This window comes from Phyllobates terribilis, unplaced genomic scaffold (assembly GCF_046119375.1).
Source record: "Phyllobates terribilis strain yellow unplaced genomic scaffold, ASM4611937v1 Scaffold_1__5_contigs__length_1240528914, whole genome shotgun sequence".
Classification (NCBI taxonomy): domain Eukaryota; kingdom Metazoa; phylum Chordata; class Amphibia; order Anura; family Dendrobatidae; genus Phyllobates; species Phyllobates terribilis.
In genome coordinates, this window is record NW_027362761.1 from 1,224,887,760 (window position 1) to 1,224,903,896 (window position 16,137).

Genomic DNA, 16,137 nt, shown 5'->3' on the forward strand with positions numbered 1-16,137 from the left:
GTGCTTCAACGGATATCAAGTGCTCCTTTAAGTGGGCTCTCCTCCACATCAACTTCAACATCACAAATACTCCAGTCCTCAAAGGTGTCACCCCAATCGCACTTGCTTCCTCACATCTCCCAAATCTCCAGCTGCCCGTCTGAGTATGAGATAGAACAGATGGTTGAGTCTGCAGAGCTGTTTACTCATACTATAGCCTGGGAATCAGAGGTCGACTCCAGCGCTTCTGTGAATCCAGACGAGGAAATGATCTGCACTGATGCCCAGAATCTTTATGAGTTGGATCCAGGACCAGACGCAGAAGGTTCTGACCATAATGTAGACCCTCATTCCCAAACTCTAACTCCTGTTGGTGGAGACAATGAGGAAGACGATGATGAGACTCAAATAACTGATTGGAGCGACAACTTTAGTTTTTTGTCAGGGCAGGAACAGGTTAGCTCTGAGGACGACGGGTGTGATAACGCACAGGGTGATGATGATGAGGTTGGAGATCCCACTTACTGTCAACCCACAGTCAGCCAAGAGATGAGGTCAGCAGAGGAGGTGGAGGAAGATGCTAGTGACGACGAGGTCAGGTTGCGCCTTCCTGGACAGAGAAGTAGTACTGGAAGCACGTCAACAACTGCATCCTCAAACACAACTCTGCCTCTCACCACAAGTCGTGGTGGCTCTTCAGGTCGCATGGGTGCTAAGCCTTGCATAGCCTGGGCATTTTTTCAGATCGATAAAGATGACCCAACTCGTGTTATCTGTAACATTTGTCAGCAAAAGCTAAGTAGAGGCCAAAAAATACATAGTTTGAGTACTTCATGCATGAACCGGCACATGGACATGAAGCATAAGTTGCAGTGGGAAGCTCAGTGTGCTACAATGCGGCCTAGCCGGCCGGGCCAATCACCGTCTGCCATATCTTGTGCATCCGCGGCCTCTTCATCCTCTGTGACTGGGGGGACAGCAGTCACACCTGTTTTGGGGCGCAGACCTGCCACCTCTTTACCCGCAACAGCCAGCGTGATTGGCAGGTCATCATTTTCTTTGGAGGTGGTAACACCAGCTGGTGTTGAGCGCTGTCCGACATCGATAGCACCACCTTTGGATCAAGGCAACCTAACATGTCCGCCTGCATCTTCCTCACAGACTGGCAGTTTGCCGGGGACACCCTTATCAACCCCGTCTAAGCACAATAACTAGCCCTCGGTCCCTCAGATGTGGACAAGTAAAAGACCATTTCCTCCTAGCCATGAGAAAGCTAAGAGGTTGAATTTCACCATCTGCAAGCTCTTGGCTACAGAAATGCTGCCTTTCCGCCTGGTGGACACAGAGGATTTTCGAGACCTTATGTCCATCGCAGTGCCCCAGTACCAGATGCCCAGTTGGCACTACTTCTCAAAGAAAGGTGTGCCTGCGCTCCACCAGCATGTCGCACACAACATCACCGCTTCTTTGAGAAACTCTGTGTGTGACAGGGTGCATTTCACCACAGACACTTGGACGAGTAGGCATGGACAGGGGCGTTACATGTCGCTGACTGGGCACTGGGTAACTATGGTGACAGCAGGACAAGGGGCTGCTGTCCAAGTCTTGCCCTCCCCACGAGTTGTGCGTCAACCCTCTTTATGTCAAAGTTCCTCCACTGCTTCTGCCTCCTCAACCTCCTCTCGGTCTTCCACCTGCACCCAAAGCCTGTCTGGTCATGCCACAAGCTTTCTAACTGCGCAGAAGGGATCCTACACACCTCCTTACTATGCTGGCAGTAGGGCTCAACGTCATCAGGCGGTTTTTACTTTGAAATGTCTGGGAAATGTGAGTCACACAGCTGAGGAGTTGTGGTCAGCTCTGGAGAACCAATTTCATGAATGGTTGTCTCCACTGGACCTGAAACCAGGGAAGGCCGTGTGCGACAATGCTGCAAACCTGGGTGCGGCCCTTCGCCGGGGCAATGTCACACACGTGCCTTGTATGGCTCACGTGTTGAACCTGGTTGTCCAGCAATTTTTAGCCCACTATCCTAGACTAGATGGCCTTCTGCAGAGGGCACGGTCGCTGTGTGCTCACTTCCGCCGTTCGCATCCCGCAGCTCAGCGACTTACATCTCTACAGAAGTCGTTGGGCCTGCCACTTCACCGGCTAAAATGCGATGTGCCTACCCGGTGGAATTCAAATCTGCACATATTGCAGCGACTGTGGCAGCACCGACAAGCCCTGGTGCAATACGTTCTGACGTATAGCCTGGGCCAGCGAGATCCACAGGTGGGGCAAATCACGCTGGAGGAGTGGTCTCAGATCAGGGACCTATGCACCCTTCTGCACAGTTTTGAAATGGCGACGAAGATGTTTAGTGCTGACGATGCCATTATCAGCATGACTATTCCGGTGATTTACATGCTGGAGCACATGTTAAACAGAATTCGGAGTCAGGTGGTGGCACAAGAGGAGGTGGAGGAAGTAGAGGAGGAGGAGTTGTATGCGGAAGGGCTAATATCTGCAAGGTCCAGACGGTCGGCAGCACCAAGGCGGCAGGCATGTGAGGGTGGGAGAGATGGTTTTACCAGGGCGCATGGTAGCAGCCAAACTAGTGAGGAAGGTGCAGGAGCCCAGGAAGAAGTGGAGGACGAACTGATGGAAGACTCATCAGAAGAGGGAGACCTTGATCACATTTCTGTTGTGCGAGGTTGGGGGGAGAGGACAGAGGAAGGAAGCATGATTGTTACCTCGCCACCAACACAACAGGGACTTGGTGCTCCTGGATGCGCAACACACATGAGTGCCTTCTTGCTGCACTACCTGCAACATGACCCTCGAATTGTGAGAATTAGAAATAATCCTGACTACTGGGTTGCCACACTGTTAGATCCCCGGTACAAAAGTAAATTTGCCGAAATGATTCCTGCCAAAGAAAGGGATGCACGCATGCAGGAGTATCAGCAGAGACTGTTGCAGAATCTTACATGTGCTTTTCCACAAAACACCAGTGGTGCACATAGTGAATCTCACAGTTCCAACTTGCCAACCGTGGGACCGTCAAGTGTTCAGCACTCAAACCGTAACAGAACCACAGTATCTGCTGGTAACATCAATTTTGCGGAATCATTTCACCACTTTTTTAGCCCATCCTTTGCAAGGCCACAGGAGACAAGAAGTCTGACACATAGTCAACGCCTAGAGACGATGGTACAGGAGTATCTCCAAGTAAACATTGAAGCCATGACTGTGTCACTGGACCCTTGCTCTTTTTGGGCTTCCAATCTGGATAAATGGCCGGAGCTAGCCACTTACGCCTTGGAGATCTTGTCATGCCCCGCAGCCAGCGTTCTGTCTGAACGTGTGTTCAGCGCTGCTGGTGGTGTGCTGACAGATAAGCGCACGCGGCTCTCCACTGATAATGTAGACAGACTCACGTTCATAAAGATGAACAAATCATGGATCCGAAACGACTTTTCTACCCCTGTGTCATCCTGGGGAGAGTAAAAGCTTGATGATTGGTTAAAATCACCCTACCAACCGTTTTAAGCTTTCAAATTACTAATCATGTTTATCTGTATCTTGGCTGGAAAATAATTTGGGCTTTGTAGCAGTGTGCAGCACTGATTCTATTAGGCCATCTATAATAAGCTCCACCAGATTTAAAATTACTAATCATGTTTATCTGTATCTTGGCTGGAAAATAATTTGGGGTTTGTAGCAGTGTGCAGCACTGATCCTATTAGGCCATCTATACTAAGCTCCACCAGATTTAAAATTAATAATAATTTTTAGCTGCATCTAGCCCGGAAAATAATTTTGGGGCTCCGAGATGCGCAAGACACATAAGTGCATTCTTGCTGCACTACCTGCAACGTGACCCTCATATTGTCAGAATTCGAAGTAATCATGACTACTGGGTTGCCACACTCTTAGATCCCCCAAACTTTTTGATCAACCTTTTCATTTTAATAAAGACCAAAAAAATGGTCATTTTTGAAATTATAAGCATTAGCAGGTTATTAGAAACTGAAATCAAACAGTTTTCAACTCAAAACTTTATTCTAGGTGATGTTACATTTTCACATAGGACCCCTTGTTCGAAAGGAGCTTCTGAACTCTCTCGTCCATTGAATTTGTCAGGTTTTGGATGGTTTCTGCTTCAATTGTTTTGCATGAGGACAGAATACCCTCCCAGAGCTGTTGCTTAGATGTGAACTGCCTCCCGCCATCATAGACACTCCTTTTGATGATGCTCCAAAGGTTCTGAATGGGGTAGAGGTCAGGGGAGCATGGGGGTCACACCATAAGTTTGTCCCCTTTTATGCCCATATCAGCCAGAGATGCAGATGTTTATGTGCAGTGTGAGATGGTGCATTATCATGCAAAAAAATGATCTTGCTGTGAAATACACGGTTCTTCTTCTTGAACCATGGCAGGAAGTGCTGTTTGAGAAAATCCACATACCTTATAGAGTTCATCTTTAGCGCCTTCAGGGATCCTAAAGGGGCCGACAATCTCTCTCCCCATGATTCCAGCCCAAAACATTACTCCACCTACTCCTTGTTGGCGCTGTAGCCGTGTTTGCGTGGGGTGTCCATCAACCAGCCATCCTCCACTCCATCCATCTGGACCATCGAGCGCTGCACGGCACTCATCCGTGAACAAAACAGTTTTGTAATCAGTCTTCATGTAATGTTTAGCCCACTGGAGCCGTTTCTCCTTGTGTGAAGTGGATAGAGGAGGTCGACAGGATGGCATATGCACAGCTGCAAACCTCTGAAGGACCCTGCATCTTGTTGTTCTGGGGACTTTGGAGGCACCAGCAGCTTCAAAAACTTGTCTGCTGCTATGACAAGGCTTTTTTGCCGCTGCTCTTTTAACCTGACGTAATTGCCTGTAGTAAAGAGTCCTCAATTTGCCCTTATCAGCACGCACACGTGTGTACTGTGAATCAGCTACATACTTCTTGATTGCCAAGACACTTCATCCTGATCATCGCACAATGTTGATTGTAGTCATGCCTTGACCTAAACACTCCACAATTTGTTGCTTCTCAGCAGCCGACACATCCTTTTTCTTTCCCATTTTGGCAGAAAATGTAGGCTGCTTAATAATGTGAGACAGCCTTCTTAAGTAGTCTTGCCTTTCATTGGACACACCTGCCAAACTAATTAGCACAGGTGTCTGCAATTGCTTACAGTGATATAAAGAGCCCTGACACACATCACCATCAATGAGTTTAACTGACAAACAAACAAATTCTTCCCTTATCACTCCTAAACACTTTTTGCATAATAATTTGGAACACAGTGTACATGTGCTTTTCCACAAAACACCAGTGGTTCACGTAGTGAATCTTACAGTTCTAACTTGCCAACCGTGGTCTGTATGGAGTTGTTCAATAAAGGGCCCAAAATTAAGATAACATAGATGGGAAAGGTCTCTATGAATAGGAATTCCTAAGTATTTGATACCCTGTGAGGGCCAGACAAAGGGAAAGTTGGACTGGATGGAATCCTATATGGATTTGGGGAGGGAGACATCGAGGGCCTCAGACTTCGCTGCATTGATTTTAAAATTTGACCATATAACAAAGTGATCTATTTCAGCCATAACAGCATGGATGGATATATGTGATTGAGTGATATATACTAGGACATCATCAGCAAATAGAGAGCACTTGTACTCGGTGCCTCCCACCTCAATCCACCTAATATTGGGGTTATGGCGAATTGATGAGAGCAGGTGCTCCGTCACTAGGATGTATAAGAGAGGGGACAGAGGACATCCCTGCCTTGTCCCATTGGTGATTGTGAAAGGTGATGAAAATGTTCTGATGCACCCCCTGGGCCTTGGGACACCCGGAGCCGGACCCTTTTTGGTGGATGCTGGTGGTTGTAGTCTTCGTGGCGGCGACCCGGTTCCGGGGCTCAGGGTGGTCAAACCAGTGGCGGAACTATTTATGTGGTTTTGATGTTTAAATGTCCGACTATGCCACCCGTGGATTGCGGTCAGAGTGAACCGCCGCTGCAGGGCAGACCGCTGAGGCTGGTGTTGTGGGTGCAGCAGAGCGTAGCATAACTCCCCACGGGAGGAGTATAGCCTCAGGGCAGTGTATGCGGAGGATGGGGGTGATGGTGCAGGGCAGCAGCAGTAACGACACGGAGTCAGTGATGCAGTCCAGGGCCTTTACTCACAGTTCTTATTATCCAGACCACGTCTGCAGGTAACGGCTGCCCACGTCGTACTGTGCTTAACAGGTGAGGGGCTCAGACAACTCCCAGATAACTTTGGAGCGCTTCACAGGACCCCCTTTGTGTGTCCTTTGTCTGGCCTTTCTTACCAACCCTTCTGTCCGGCTGCCTCGGGCCTCCTCTTGGTAAACTTGGCGCCAGTTTCCCTGACCCTATGTGGTGCCTTCCTAGCGGGTGTAGCGAGGAGCTGCGCCACATAAAATGTCAGAGCCTCCGGTTTCTAGCTGAGGGTCGTTTCCTGCCTCCACTAGTTTCGGGGACCGGTCTCCCCCTTTGGCCTGACCCCTCCACGCAGGTGGATTCGGGCGTGCGGTGGCGACTCGCCCGTCCGCACCCCTGGGATCCCTTCATTCCTCGTTCCTGGAGCCTTCTCCGCTCCTCTTCCTTCCTTCTCCCTCTTCCAGGCCTGGGCCTCTGTTACTAGGCCCGCCTCCGGAGCAGAGCTCATGCAGAGCCCCTGCTCCCTGCCACTTCTGCTCAGACTTCTCTGCACTGAACTAAGATGGTGCTCACCTTTTATACTCCCTTCTCAATGCACCCAGGAACTGCTTCCTCCCTGCTCCTGCACTACAGGGTTCCACTTCCTCAGTGTTCCCTCCCCCCACTCCAGCCAGGGACAGGGACTGTCGTGCCCATCTCAGAGGCATATTGGTCGCCCTGCCCCACGGCAATGTGGTGTAATGCATGCAGGTGTCGGGTCCTGATCCACACTCCATCCTTACCTGAGAGTGAGATATCACACCTCTGGGTGAGGTGCAATACCTCTGTAGCAACCGAGCCCTCAGGGTGCTACAGTTCCATTTATCTTCAGCCTAGGTGACGTATTGTGATACAGGGCCGTGATTTTGGCTATAAAAGGGTCCCCTAGTCCCCTACCCCAAGCTTTTTAAGAGAATCATATATGGCGCGCCAGGAGACTCTATGGAATGCTTTCTCAGCATCCAACGAGAGTATCTAATTACAAATTTTTAACTGCATCTAGCCCAGGAAATACTTTGTGCCTAGTAGCAGTGTCTGCTAGTCAGTGGATTATCCCGGCTGTTAAGCAAGCTACACCACCTGTAGTTTGGACACTTATTTTTTTCAAAGGAAATGCTTCGGGACCACGGGATACTCAGTGAAGAGCATCAGGAGGCACCCCAAGGCATAGGGGCTGGGACTGGCAGTAGGATGCCTTGCGGTGGACAGCCGAGCTCGATCCTTATAAAAGCTTTTTAACTGCAGCAGCTTTAGTGGACGCTACTGGAGCTGGAATTACGCGGCTGCTGGCATGAGACTTGCCCTCCAATAGATCCTTGTAAATGGATTTAAAGTGTATTCATTCAAATTAGAGAGACAATTTAAATTAAAAAGCTTAGAGCTGCCTCCACCACAGGGGGGCTCGCTCGACCCACCAGCGGACAGGCACCAGTATTGGGAGAGGGGGGCTGGCCGTCAGGGTTCACCGCGGCTCTGGCACAAACCCGGCGACACGGAGGTGGCACGGGCAGGAGCGGACTGAACGTGTCGGCTTCTCACTTTTTGGATTTTAGAAGGGCATGACATGCCTATATTTGTGTCTCCCCCTCCTTTTACTCCTCCACCTCTTTTCTTTTCGCATGACTATATGTACTTGTCACTTTTCCATGTGTTAGTTGTGTCTTCTGAGCAGTTTGTCAGCTTTTGGACACCTTTGAAGGTGTTTTCTATGTGTTTCTATGTGTTTTTGTTTGTCTGCCATTGGTTTTAACGGTGTTCGAAGGTGTTCGACGATCAATTCGGCGAACACACGGGTGTTCGACGAACCGAACCGAACTCGAACACTACGGGGGTGGCTCAACACTACTTACAAGCAACCGCCTATCTAACTAGCTAAAATCTCTCAGGATGAAGGAGCAGGGTCCAACAGTAGCATCTATGACCTGTTAAAAGCATAAAATGGTGCTGACACAACATGTCCACTCTTTATGTAGAGAAGACCTGTGATTTCAGCAGCCAATGGCACAAGCCCTTGTGTCTGGACAGAGCGGATGCTTCCTGTGCCCTTATTGGCTAGCCGAGAATTGCGCACATAAAGTTAGTAAAAAAAAAAGATTATGAGCATGGCACTGGTCTCAGCTTGTGTTACCTCTCACCAGCCCCTCCACTCATCAAACATGTCCTCCCGCTCATCATACACCACCAGTATGCTAGCCAAAGTGTTAAAAACAATTTAGTTGCAACGCAATAATTTTCCCGCACTTTTTCACCGAATGTTACCGATTTTTGCCGATTTTAAGAAAAAATGCTCTTGATTCCGATCACGAATTCAAATGTGCCATATTCGTGCAAAATTCAACATTTGAGATCATTTTTCGAACTTATTCGCTCATCACTATTGGTCAGCAACCAAGTGTGAATAACACACATCTGGTAGACTTTAAATGGAGTATGATATTTGTCACACTCGTAAAAATGTCACAAGTATTACCGCAGTAATATCGGATCTGATGAATACGGTTTTAGGCAGTGGCCTTGTAGTAAGGTATTGGTCAGCAACTAAGTGTGAATAGGCTTGAAGCGAATAACACACAACTGGCAGACTTTAAATGGAGTATAATATTTGGCACACTCCCAAAAATGTCACGATAAATGCAGTTATGGCCCAAAGTGTTGGCACCCTTGACGTTGTTCCAGAAAACAGAAAATGAAGTAATTCCTCAAGAAAATTATTGTAGCTACACATGTTTTGTTATCCTCGTGTTTATTTCCTTTTTTATGAATTGAAACAACGCAAAGAAAAATGAGAAAAATAGACAAATTATACAACATTTCACATCAAACCCTAAAAATGAGCCGGACAAAATTGTTGGCACCCTCAGCTTAATATTTAGTTGCACATACTTTAGAACAAATAACTGCAATCAATCGCTTCCTATAATCACCAACAAGCTTCTTACACCTTTCAGCTGGAATTTTGTACAACTTTTCTTTTGCAAATTTCTTCAGGTCTCTAATATTTGAAGGTGCCTTTTCCCAACAAGAATTTTAAAACCTCTCCACAGATGTTCAATGGGATTTAGATCTGAACTCATTGCTTCCACTTCAAAACTCTCCAGCATTTTGTTTCCGTCAATTTCTGGGGGCTTCTTGAAGTATGTTTGGGGTCATTGTCCTGCTGAAAGACCCATGATCTCAACTTTCTGACATTGGGCACTTTTGTGAGCCAAAATCCTTTGGTAATCTTCAGATTTCATGATGCTGTGCAGACAGTCAAATAACCCAATGCCAGAGGCAGCAAAACAACCCCTAAACACATTTGATTGAAGGTACTGTGTTCTTTTTTTGTAGGCCTCATTCCATTTTCAGTGAACAATAGAATGATGTGCTTTACCAAAAAGCTCCATCTTGGTTTCAGTTGTCCACAAGACAATTTCCTAGAAGGATTTTGGCTTACTCTCGTACATTTTGGCAAACTGCAGTTTAGATTTTTTATGTCTCTGTGTCAGTAGTGCGGTCCTCCTGGGTCTCCTGCCATAGCGTTTCATTTCATTCAATTGTCGACTAATAGTTTGTGTTGACATTGAAGCACTCTGACCCTGCAGGTCAGCTTGAATTTCTTTAGAATTTCTTTCTGCTTATCCACCATACGGACTTTCCTGTGTTACAACAGGTGAGTGTGAACGAGCATCACATGATAAAAACAAAGTTGTTTAGCCATAATTTTGGAAATGTGGCAATAATATTATCTATCACATTTTTGGAGTTTTGTGTGAAATTTCGTCCGATTTGACAGTTTTTCTCTTTTTTTTGTGTTGTTCCAATACACACAAAGGAAATAAACATGTGTGTCACTGCTAGAATTTTCTGTGAGAAATGCTTATTTTTCTGTAACAATTTCGGCCATGGCGGTATATATAGCCATCATTACATCCCATAGGAGAAAACATGTTCTTGTAACATTCTAGAGATGTGTTCTTTGTTTCCCTTGCACGCCCCAGAGAAAATTCTCTGGTAAGGCCTAGATTGGCTTATCATAATATATAACCTACAGTAAATGTATAAACTCATATCTCATCAGAAATTATAAAATAAAAGCCGGGTTGTGTTCACCTCTGCAGCCACTATTCCATGATGGCTCCAGTTTATCAGGAAGAAACTGGTGAAAGATTTTCTTTAAGGAGGAAGCAGATAATTTATCGACACCACAGAGGGATTTCTACATTTCATAAACTGATACAAATATGTGATGTCCTGATAAATGCTCCAATTACTGGAGATAATGGGATGAGAGTTTATAGATGTTTCTTTCATATACAGGTTAATAGAGAAGCTTACATTTTACTTTAAAATGGTTTCTATGTGTGTAATGTACAGATTAGTCATTTTTATCAGAGATGGCTAATATCTTACAGTCATTCCTTTCTTTTTCCGAGCAGCTCCATTTTAGTATTAATTTCAGATTTAAACAAAATGATAAAACATTTTGGGAAAAACACACAACCTAAAAGTCCAGCACTGGAAACTATCACTGCAAATATCTCCACAGCCACCATGTTCTTCCCTCTGGTGCTCAGGTAAGCCGGGATCATGGAAATCCAGACACTGATGAACACCAGCATGCTGAAGGTGATGTACTTGGCCTCATTGAAACTGTCCGGTAATGTCCTCACCATGAAAGCCACAACAAAGCTCATAGCTGCCAGGAGCCCCAGATAACCCAACATGGAGTAGAACCAGATATCTGAGCCTTCATTGCACTGAACGATGATTTTCTTAGGATAAGACTCAGTATCTAGGTCCTGGAATGGGGGAGAAATAGACAACCAGATAACACAGATTACAAGCTGAAGGGATGAACACAACAACACTATGGTATAGGGCAGTTTCACATTCAGCCATTTTCTCCAAGTGCTTCCAGGCTTGGTGCATTTAAAAGCAACACAGACCATGACAGTCTTGGCGAGAAGTGAAGAGATGGCTATGGAGAAGGAAACTCCAAAACTGGTTTCACGTAATCTACAAGTTACATCATTGGGGCGACCAAGAAACAAGAAGACAGAGAGGAAGCTGAGGAAGATGGAGACCAGGAGGAGGTAACTCAGGTTCCGGTTATTGGCTCTAACAATAGGGGTATCTTGATAGGAAATAAATATTCCAAATATGAAACCAGTCGCAAAACATCCGAAGACCGAGAGACAGGAAAATGCAGCAGCCATTGTGTCATTCTGGTAAGAGATGAAATCCATTACTTTGGGCAGACATTGGTCTCTCTTCTCATTTGGCCATTTGTCACTTTGGCATTTCATGCAGGTCTCACTGTCTGTAGGAAAATTTAAAAAAAATTACATACATTGTGGTAAAAAAAATATCTACAGTATCTATCTATTATCTATCTATCAATCTTAAATTTCAATAAGTTTTATTGGATGGACTGCATGCATATATCATATCTTGCTCGGTATAAGCATACAATACCATATTTTGCTGCTACATCTTTTTCGGTCATGCAGGGTCAGCAACCTCCTCTGATAATTTTTTTCTGCACAAATTGTACAAAAATCATTGACAGATAAACTTTGTTTAGAGGACACAACCCTTCACACCCTCAAAATAAAGTCCCAGAAACACAAAGACATTGATATTGTCACATAAACTACAGATAACGGGACACAACTTCAGGCACAGCACCGCTTTGCCTGAAGTGTTTTCATGTTGCCCTTTCCTAAGTTCAAAATGTAATTATGAAATGGCAGTTTACAAGAACAATGGAGGTAAAGATAAAGTCTGGAAGATCAATAAAAAATTCAGTAAGAGCTGCTTGTAGGATTGCTAAAGAGGGAAATCAGAGCCCATGCCTGACTCCAAAAGGTTTTCTGAGAAAAAGTATCTGAAGCAGTTAATAAATGAGGCGTATCAGATAAATCTGAAAAAAACTCAGGATGATTGTCTAATTAATGAAAACACAGGAAGATGGAGCTAGAGCAAATAGGAGCGACAAATCAGTAATTAATGCACAGTCAGGTAAAAATACGATGGAGGGTAATAAAAATGGCATCAAAATTTTATTACTTCATTTAATAAAGATAATGTATGGATCAGAGAGGTTCTACAAAGACATTGGCATATTTTACTACAGGACCCCTCCAACGTGATACTCTGCCGGTTAGACCAGATATCACATTTAGTAGAGGAAAAACTCTAAGAAATATCATCGCACCAAGTCGTTTGAAAAGACAAAACACAAAAGTACACATAAATATTTCCAAAAACAATATTATAGGATTTGTTCCGAGTAGTGTTGAGCATTCCGATACTGAAATATCCGGTATCGACCGATATTTGCTGTATCGGAGTTCCGATACTGAGTTCCGATATTTTTAGAATATCGAATACCGGAATCGGAAGTTCCCATAATACAATGAGCCAGTTTCATTTTATTCAGCCAATGAGGATCCTAAGAAGTGTGGGCACATCCTGTTAGGCATGTAGGCATGTTAACTAATGGCGTGGCTGTGATTGGCTGCTGAAATGATGTCATGAAGCACTACAAAAGCCGCCGCTGCCATTTTGGGTTCAATCTGCTGTGAATTCAGTTAGGGACAGGACGCTGCTGTTCTGAGGGACAGTTTGAGCTAGCGATTTGCTTTATTGTGCTTTACCCAGACTACTTTATAAACCGCTGTGCGAGAAGCTTTCTCTTGCCTTGCAGTGCTAGTGCACAGTTCTCTGCACTGTTCACGGCTGTCTGCGAGGTCTCTGTGTCTGAGTGCAGCTCACGCTGTAGTGTGTTCTGCAGCCACGTCTGGTTGTAGTCCGCTCAGCGCGCGTCACTGTCCTTTTTTGCATTAGTGCTGCTCATTTTTCCTGATTTCTCCTATTAGTGTGGTGGTTCCCTCCGTATTCAGCTACATTGGTTCCAAACACACTATATAGGAGTAGATAGAGGAGCCTTTCTGCAGCCTTGTGCCCTGCAGCCCCAGCCAGATTAGTATTAGCCTATTTTTGTAGCCTCTTCTATTGCATTGTAGGTTACCTTCCTGCATTGTAATAGCTACAAAAAGTTTGTGATACTATCGGTTTTACATCTTTGGGCACATCCAGTGTCTTTTTGTGAAAAAAAAACGTAAATAAAGTTCACCAAACACTCCACTTTACAGTTGTGTAGGCCACATTAGCTCATATTAAAGTCTAGTCTACACTTTATAAAATTAGTGTTTCTTATACCTGTTAGCAGCTGTTCAGGAATAAGCACACTAAGCCCTTAGCACTTTTCTGTCTATCTTTATCAGTCTACCAAGATGAAGAAGGCAGGGAGTAAGGCATGTGGTCGTGGGCATGGGCGTCGAGTTTCTGCAGCGAGAGGACGTGGGGATTCTGTGCCTGCTGCGGGCACCAGTGACTCAGCATCCCGCAGTTTTACCTGGGAACAGTCCTTTAAGACAGCTTTGTAGGAGCTCGCTGTACCCCACTCCTGCGGGAAGAACAAATTGAAGCCGTTGTCAGATGGATGGCAGCTAACGCATCGACTTCAATTACTTCCAGATCCTCTCAGGTCCTGAGCACTGAAGAGCACCCATCTGTCTCTTCACCACCTGCCAAATTGCCCAGGCAGTCAGAGAGCCCTGGACAGGAGCCATCTCTACTTCTGTTCTCTGAATTTCTTGGCTTGGAAAGAGGGGGCCTGCCAAGCAGAATTCGAGAATTTGAAGAAGAGGTAGTATGCAGTGATGCACAACCGCTTTGCCTCTCTGAATCTGAAGAGGTGGGTGGGCCAGTGCCTATGGTCAGCACACCTCAGTACGCATCTGATGATGAGACTCAGGTGCCACTTTATGGTGCGAACTGTGCTCTCGAGACTACCCAGGAGAAGCAGTTGCTTGAAGATGTAGCGCCCCGAGGGTTAGGCCGCTACAGGGGTATTGCACCTCAGACCAGAGGTGTGATATTCCACTCCCGGGTAAGGATGGAGTATGGACCAGGGCTCAGTTAGCTGCATACAGCACACACACCCCATTTCCGAGGGACAGCTCAACGGTGCTCCCACTAGACAGAAGTGCAGGCACGACCGACTATGTCCCTGTCTGGAGTGGGGAGGAGGGTGGAACACCCAGTGCTGTAGGGGCAGATAGGGGTTGGTTCCTGAGCGTAGGTAGGAGCTCATTGGTTGCTGGTCACCTGGGCTCATGGTCAGAAGGAGGTATAAAAGGTGGGCACCATCTTAGCTCTGGGAGAAGAAGTTCAGTCTGTGAGGAGAGCTGACAGGGAGCAGCAGCTCAGGCTGAGTGCTGCTCCAGAGGCAGGCCTAGAGTAGAGGCCGGAGCCTGAGAGGAGAAGGAGAAGTGGGCCTGGAGAAGAGGCCAAGGGAAGAGGGAGAAGACAGAACAGGAAAGAAGGAGAAGAGAGAGAGAGAAACAGAAGGGCTCAGGAACAAGAAGGTGGAAGGGACCCTAAGAACCCACGAGAATCCAGGGTGAAGGGTCAGGCAGATTAAGGGTACCGGATCCCAAGTTGGTGGAGGAGAAACTACCCTCAGCCAAAGACCGGTCGTCGTGATCATTTATTGGTGCGACACCTCATCAAACCTGCTAGGAAGGCACCATATAGGACAGCGGAGGACGGGGCCCACGTTTAACCGCACAGGTCCGCGGCAGCTGGACAAAAGTGGGTCACTGGTGAGGCAGGCCAGAGAAAGGACAAAAGGGGGTCCTGAGCCATACTTCTGAACTGCCTGGGAGTTGACCGAGCCCCACACCTGGTGGACGCAGCACGGCTCGGGCGGTCACTACTGGTGCCGAAGTAACCCGGAGCACATGAACTGTGAGTAAAGACCCTGGACTGTAACTTGTTGTCTGTGTGCTCCTTTGCGCCTCCAGCACTACCGGTACTGGGACTCTCACCACCATTACTCCCACCATCCACTACACTGCCCTGGGGCCGCACTCTTCCCGTGGGGAGTCACATCATCCCAGCTGCATACATCATCAGCCCCAGCGGTCTGCCCTGCAGCGGCGGTTCCTAATAACCGCAATCCACAGGTGGCGTAGTCGGACATTATCTAAAGTACAGTAGCAGACTACCATTGGTCTGACCACCCTGAGCCGCGGGATCGGGCCGCCACTACTACTCCCAGCGTCTCCCTATTGCCCGGTTCCGCGTGCCCCACGGCCCAGGGGGCGAGTCAAAGACAGTAGTGTAGATGATGAGGTCCTTGAACCATCATGGCGTGAGGTACAGGAAGGTGGTGGGAGCAGCTCTGAGGAAGAGATTCCCCGAATGGCCAAAAAAGGAGGTAGAGGGAGGGGGCAGACTTGGTTGCCTGTAGCCTCCACTTCGGCACCAATTAGGAGCATACATCTTCCAAAGCCCAAAACGGGCGCTCCCAAGACTTGCAGTGCCTGGTCCTTTTTTGACACAGTTGCAGATGAATTTACTTTGTCAAATTCAAGCTGTGTAACCAGAAAGTGAAAAGAGGGAAAAGTGTCAGCAACCTCAATACCACAAATATGTTGAAACATGTGCGGACCAAGCACGTGGTGGAGTTACAAAGACACACTAAAAACCTAGGCCAACCTATGGAGCCACCTACCACCTCTTCAGCTCGTGTTGTAGCCTCTTCCTCCAGCTCCCACACAGTTGGTTCGGCTTCTTCACAGGATCTCCATGGAAGAACCTCTGGCACTGTTGTACAGAGACACAGTGTCATTCCACCCACAGCACCACATTCCCTGTCATCCTCACACTCCCAGGCCAGTCTACAGCTATCGTTAGCACAGGCATGGGAGAAAAGGCGCCCATACTCGGCAAACCACCCCCGAGCACAGGCTCTGAATACTGGCATTGCAAAACTACTGCCCCTTGAAATGCTATCATTCAGGCTGGTGGAGACTGACACCTTCCGTAACTTGATGGCATTGGCAGTCTCACAATACAATGTGCCCAGCCTGTTTTATTTCAG

The 16,137-nt window shown here is 46.8% G+C and overlaps 1 protein-coding gene across 1 annotated transcript in view; it reads right to left on the reverse strand.

Moving 5' to 3' along the window:
• Positions 1-10,594: 10,594 nt before the first annotated feature.
• Positions 10,595-16,137, reverse strand: part of LOC141231995 (vomeronasal type-2 receptor 26-like) — a 325,113-nt gene continuing 319,570 nt past the window's right edge. Inside the window, exon 5 of the mRNA XM_073667770.1 lies at positions 10,595-11,502. Coding sequence (XP_073523871.1) covers positions 10,595-11,502 — 908 coding nt within the window. The remainder of the gene's footprint in view (positions 11,503-16,137) is intronic.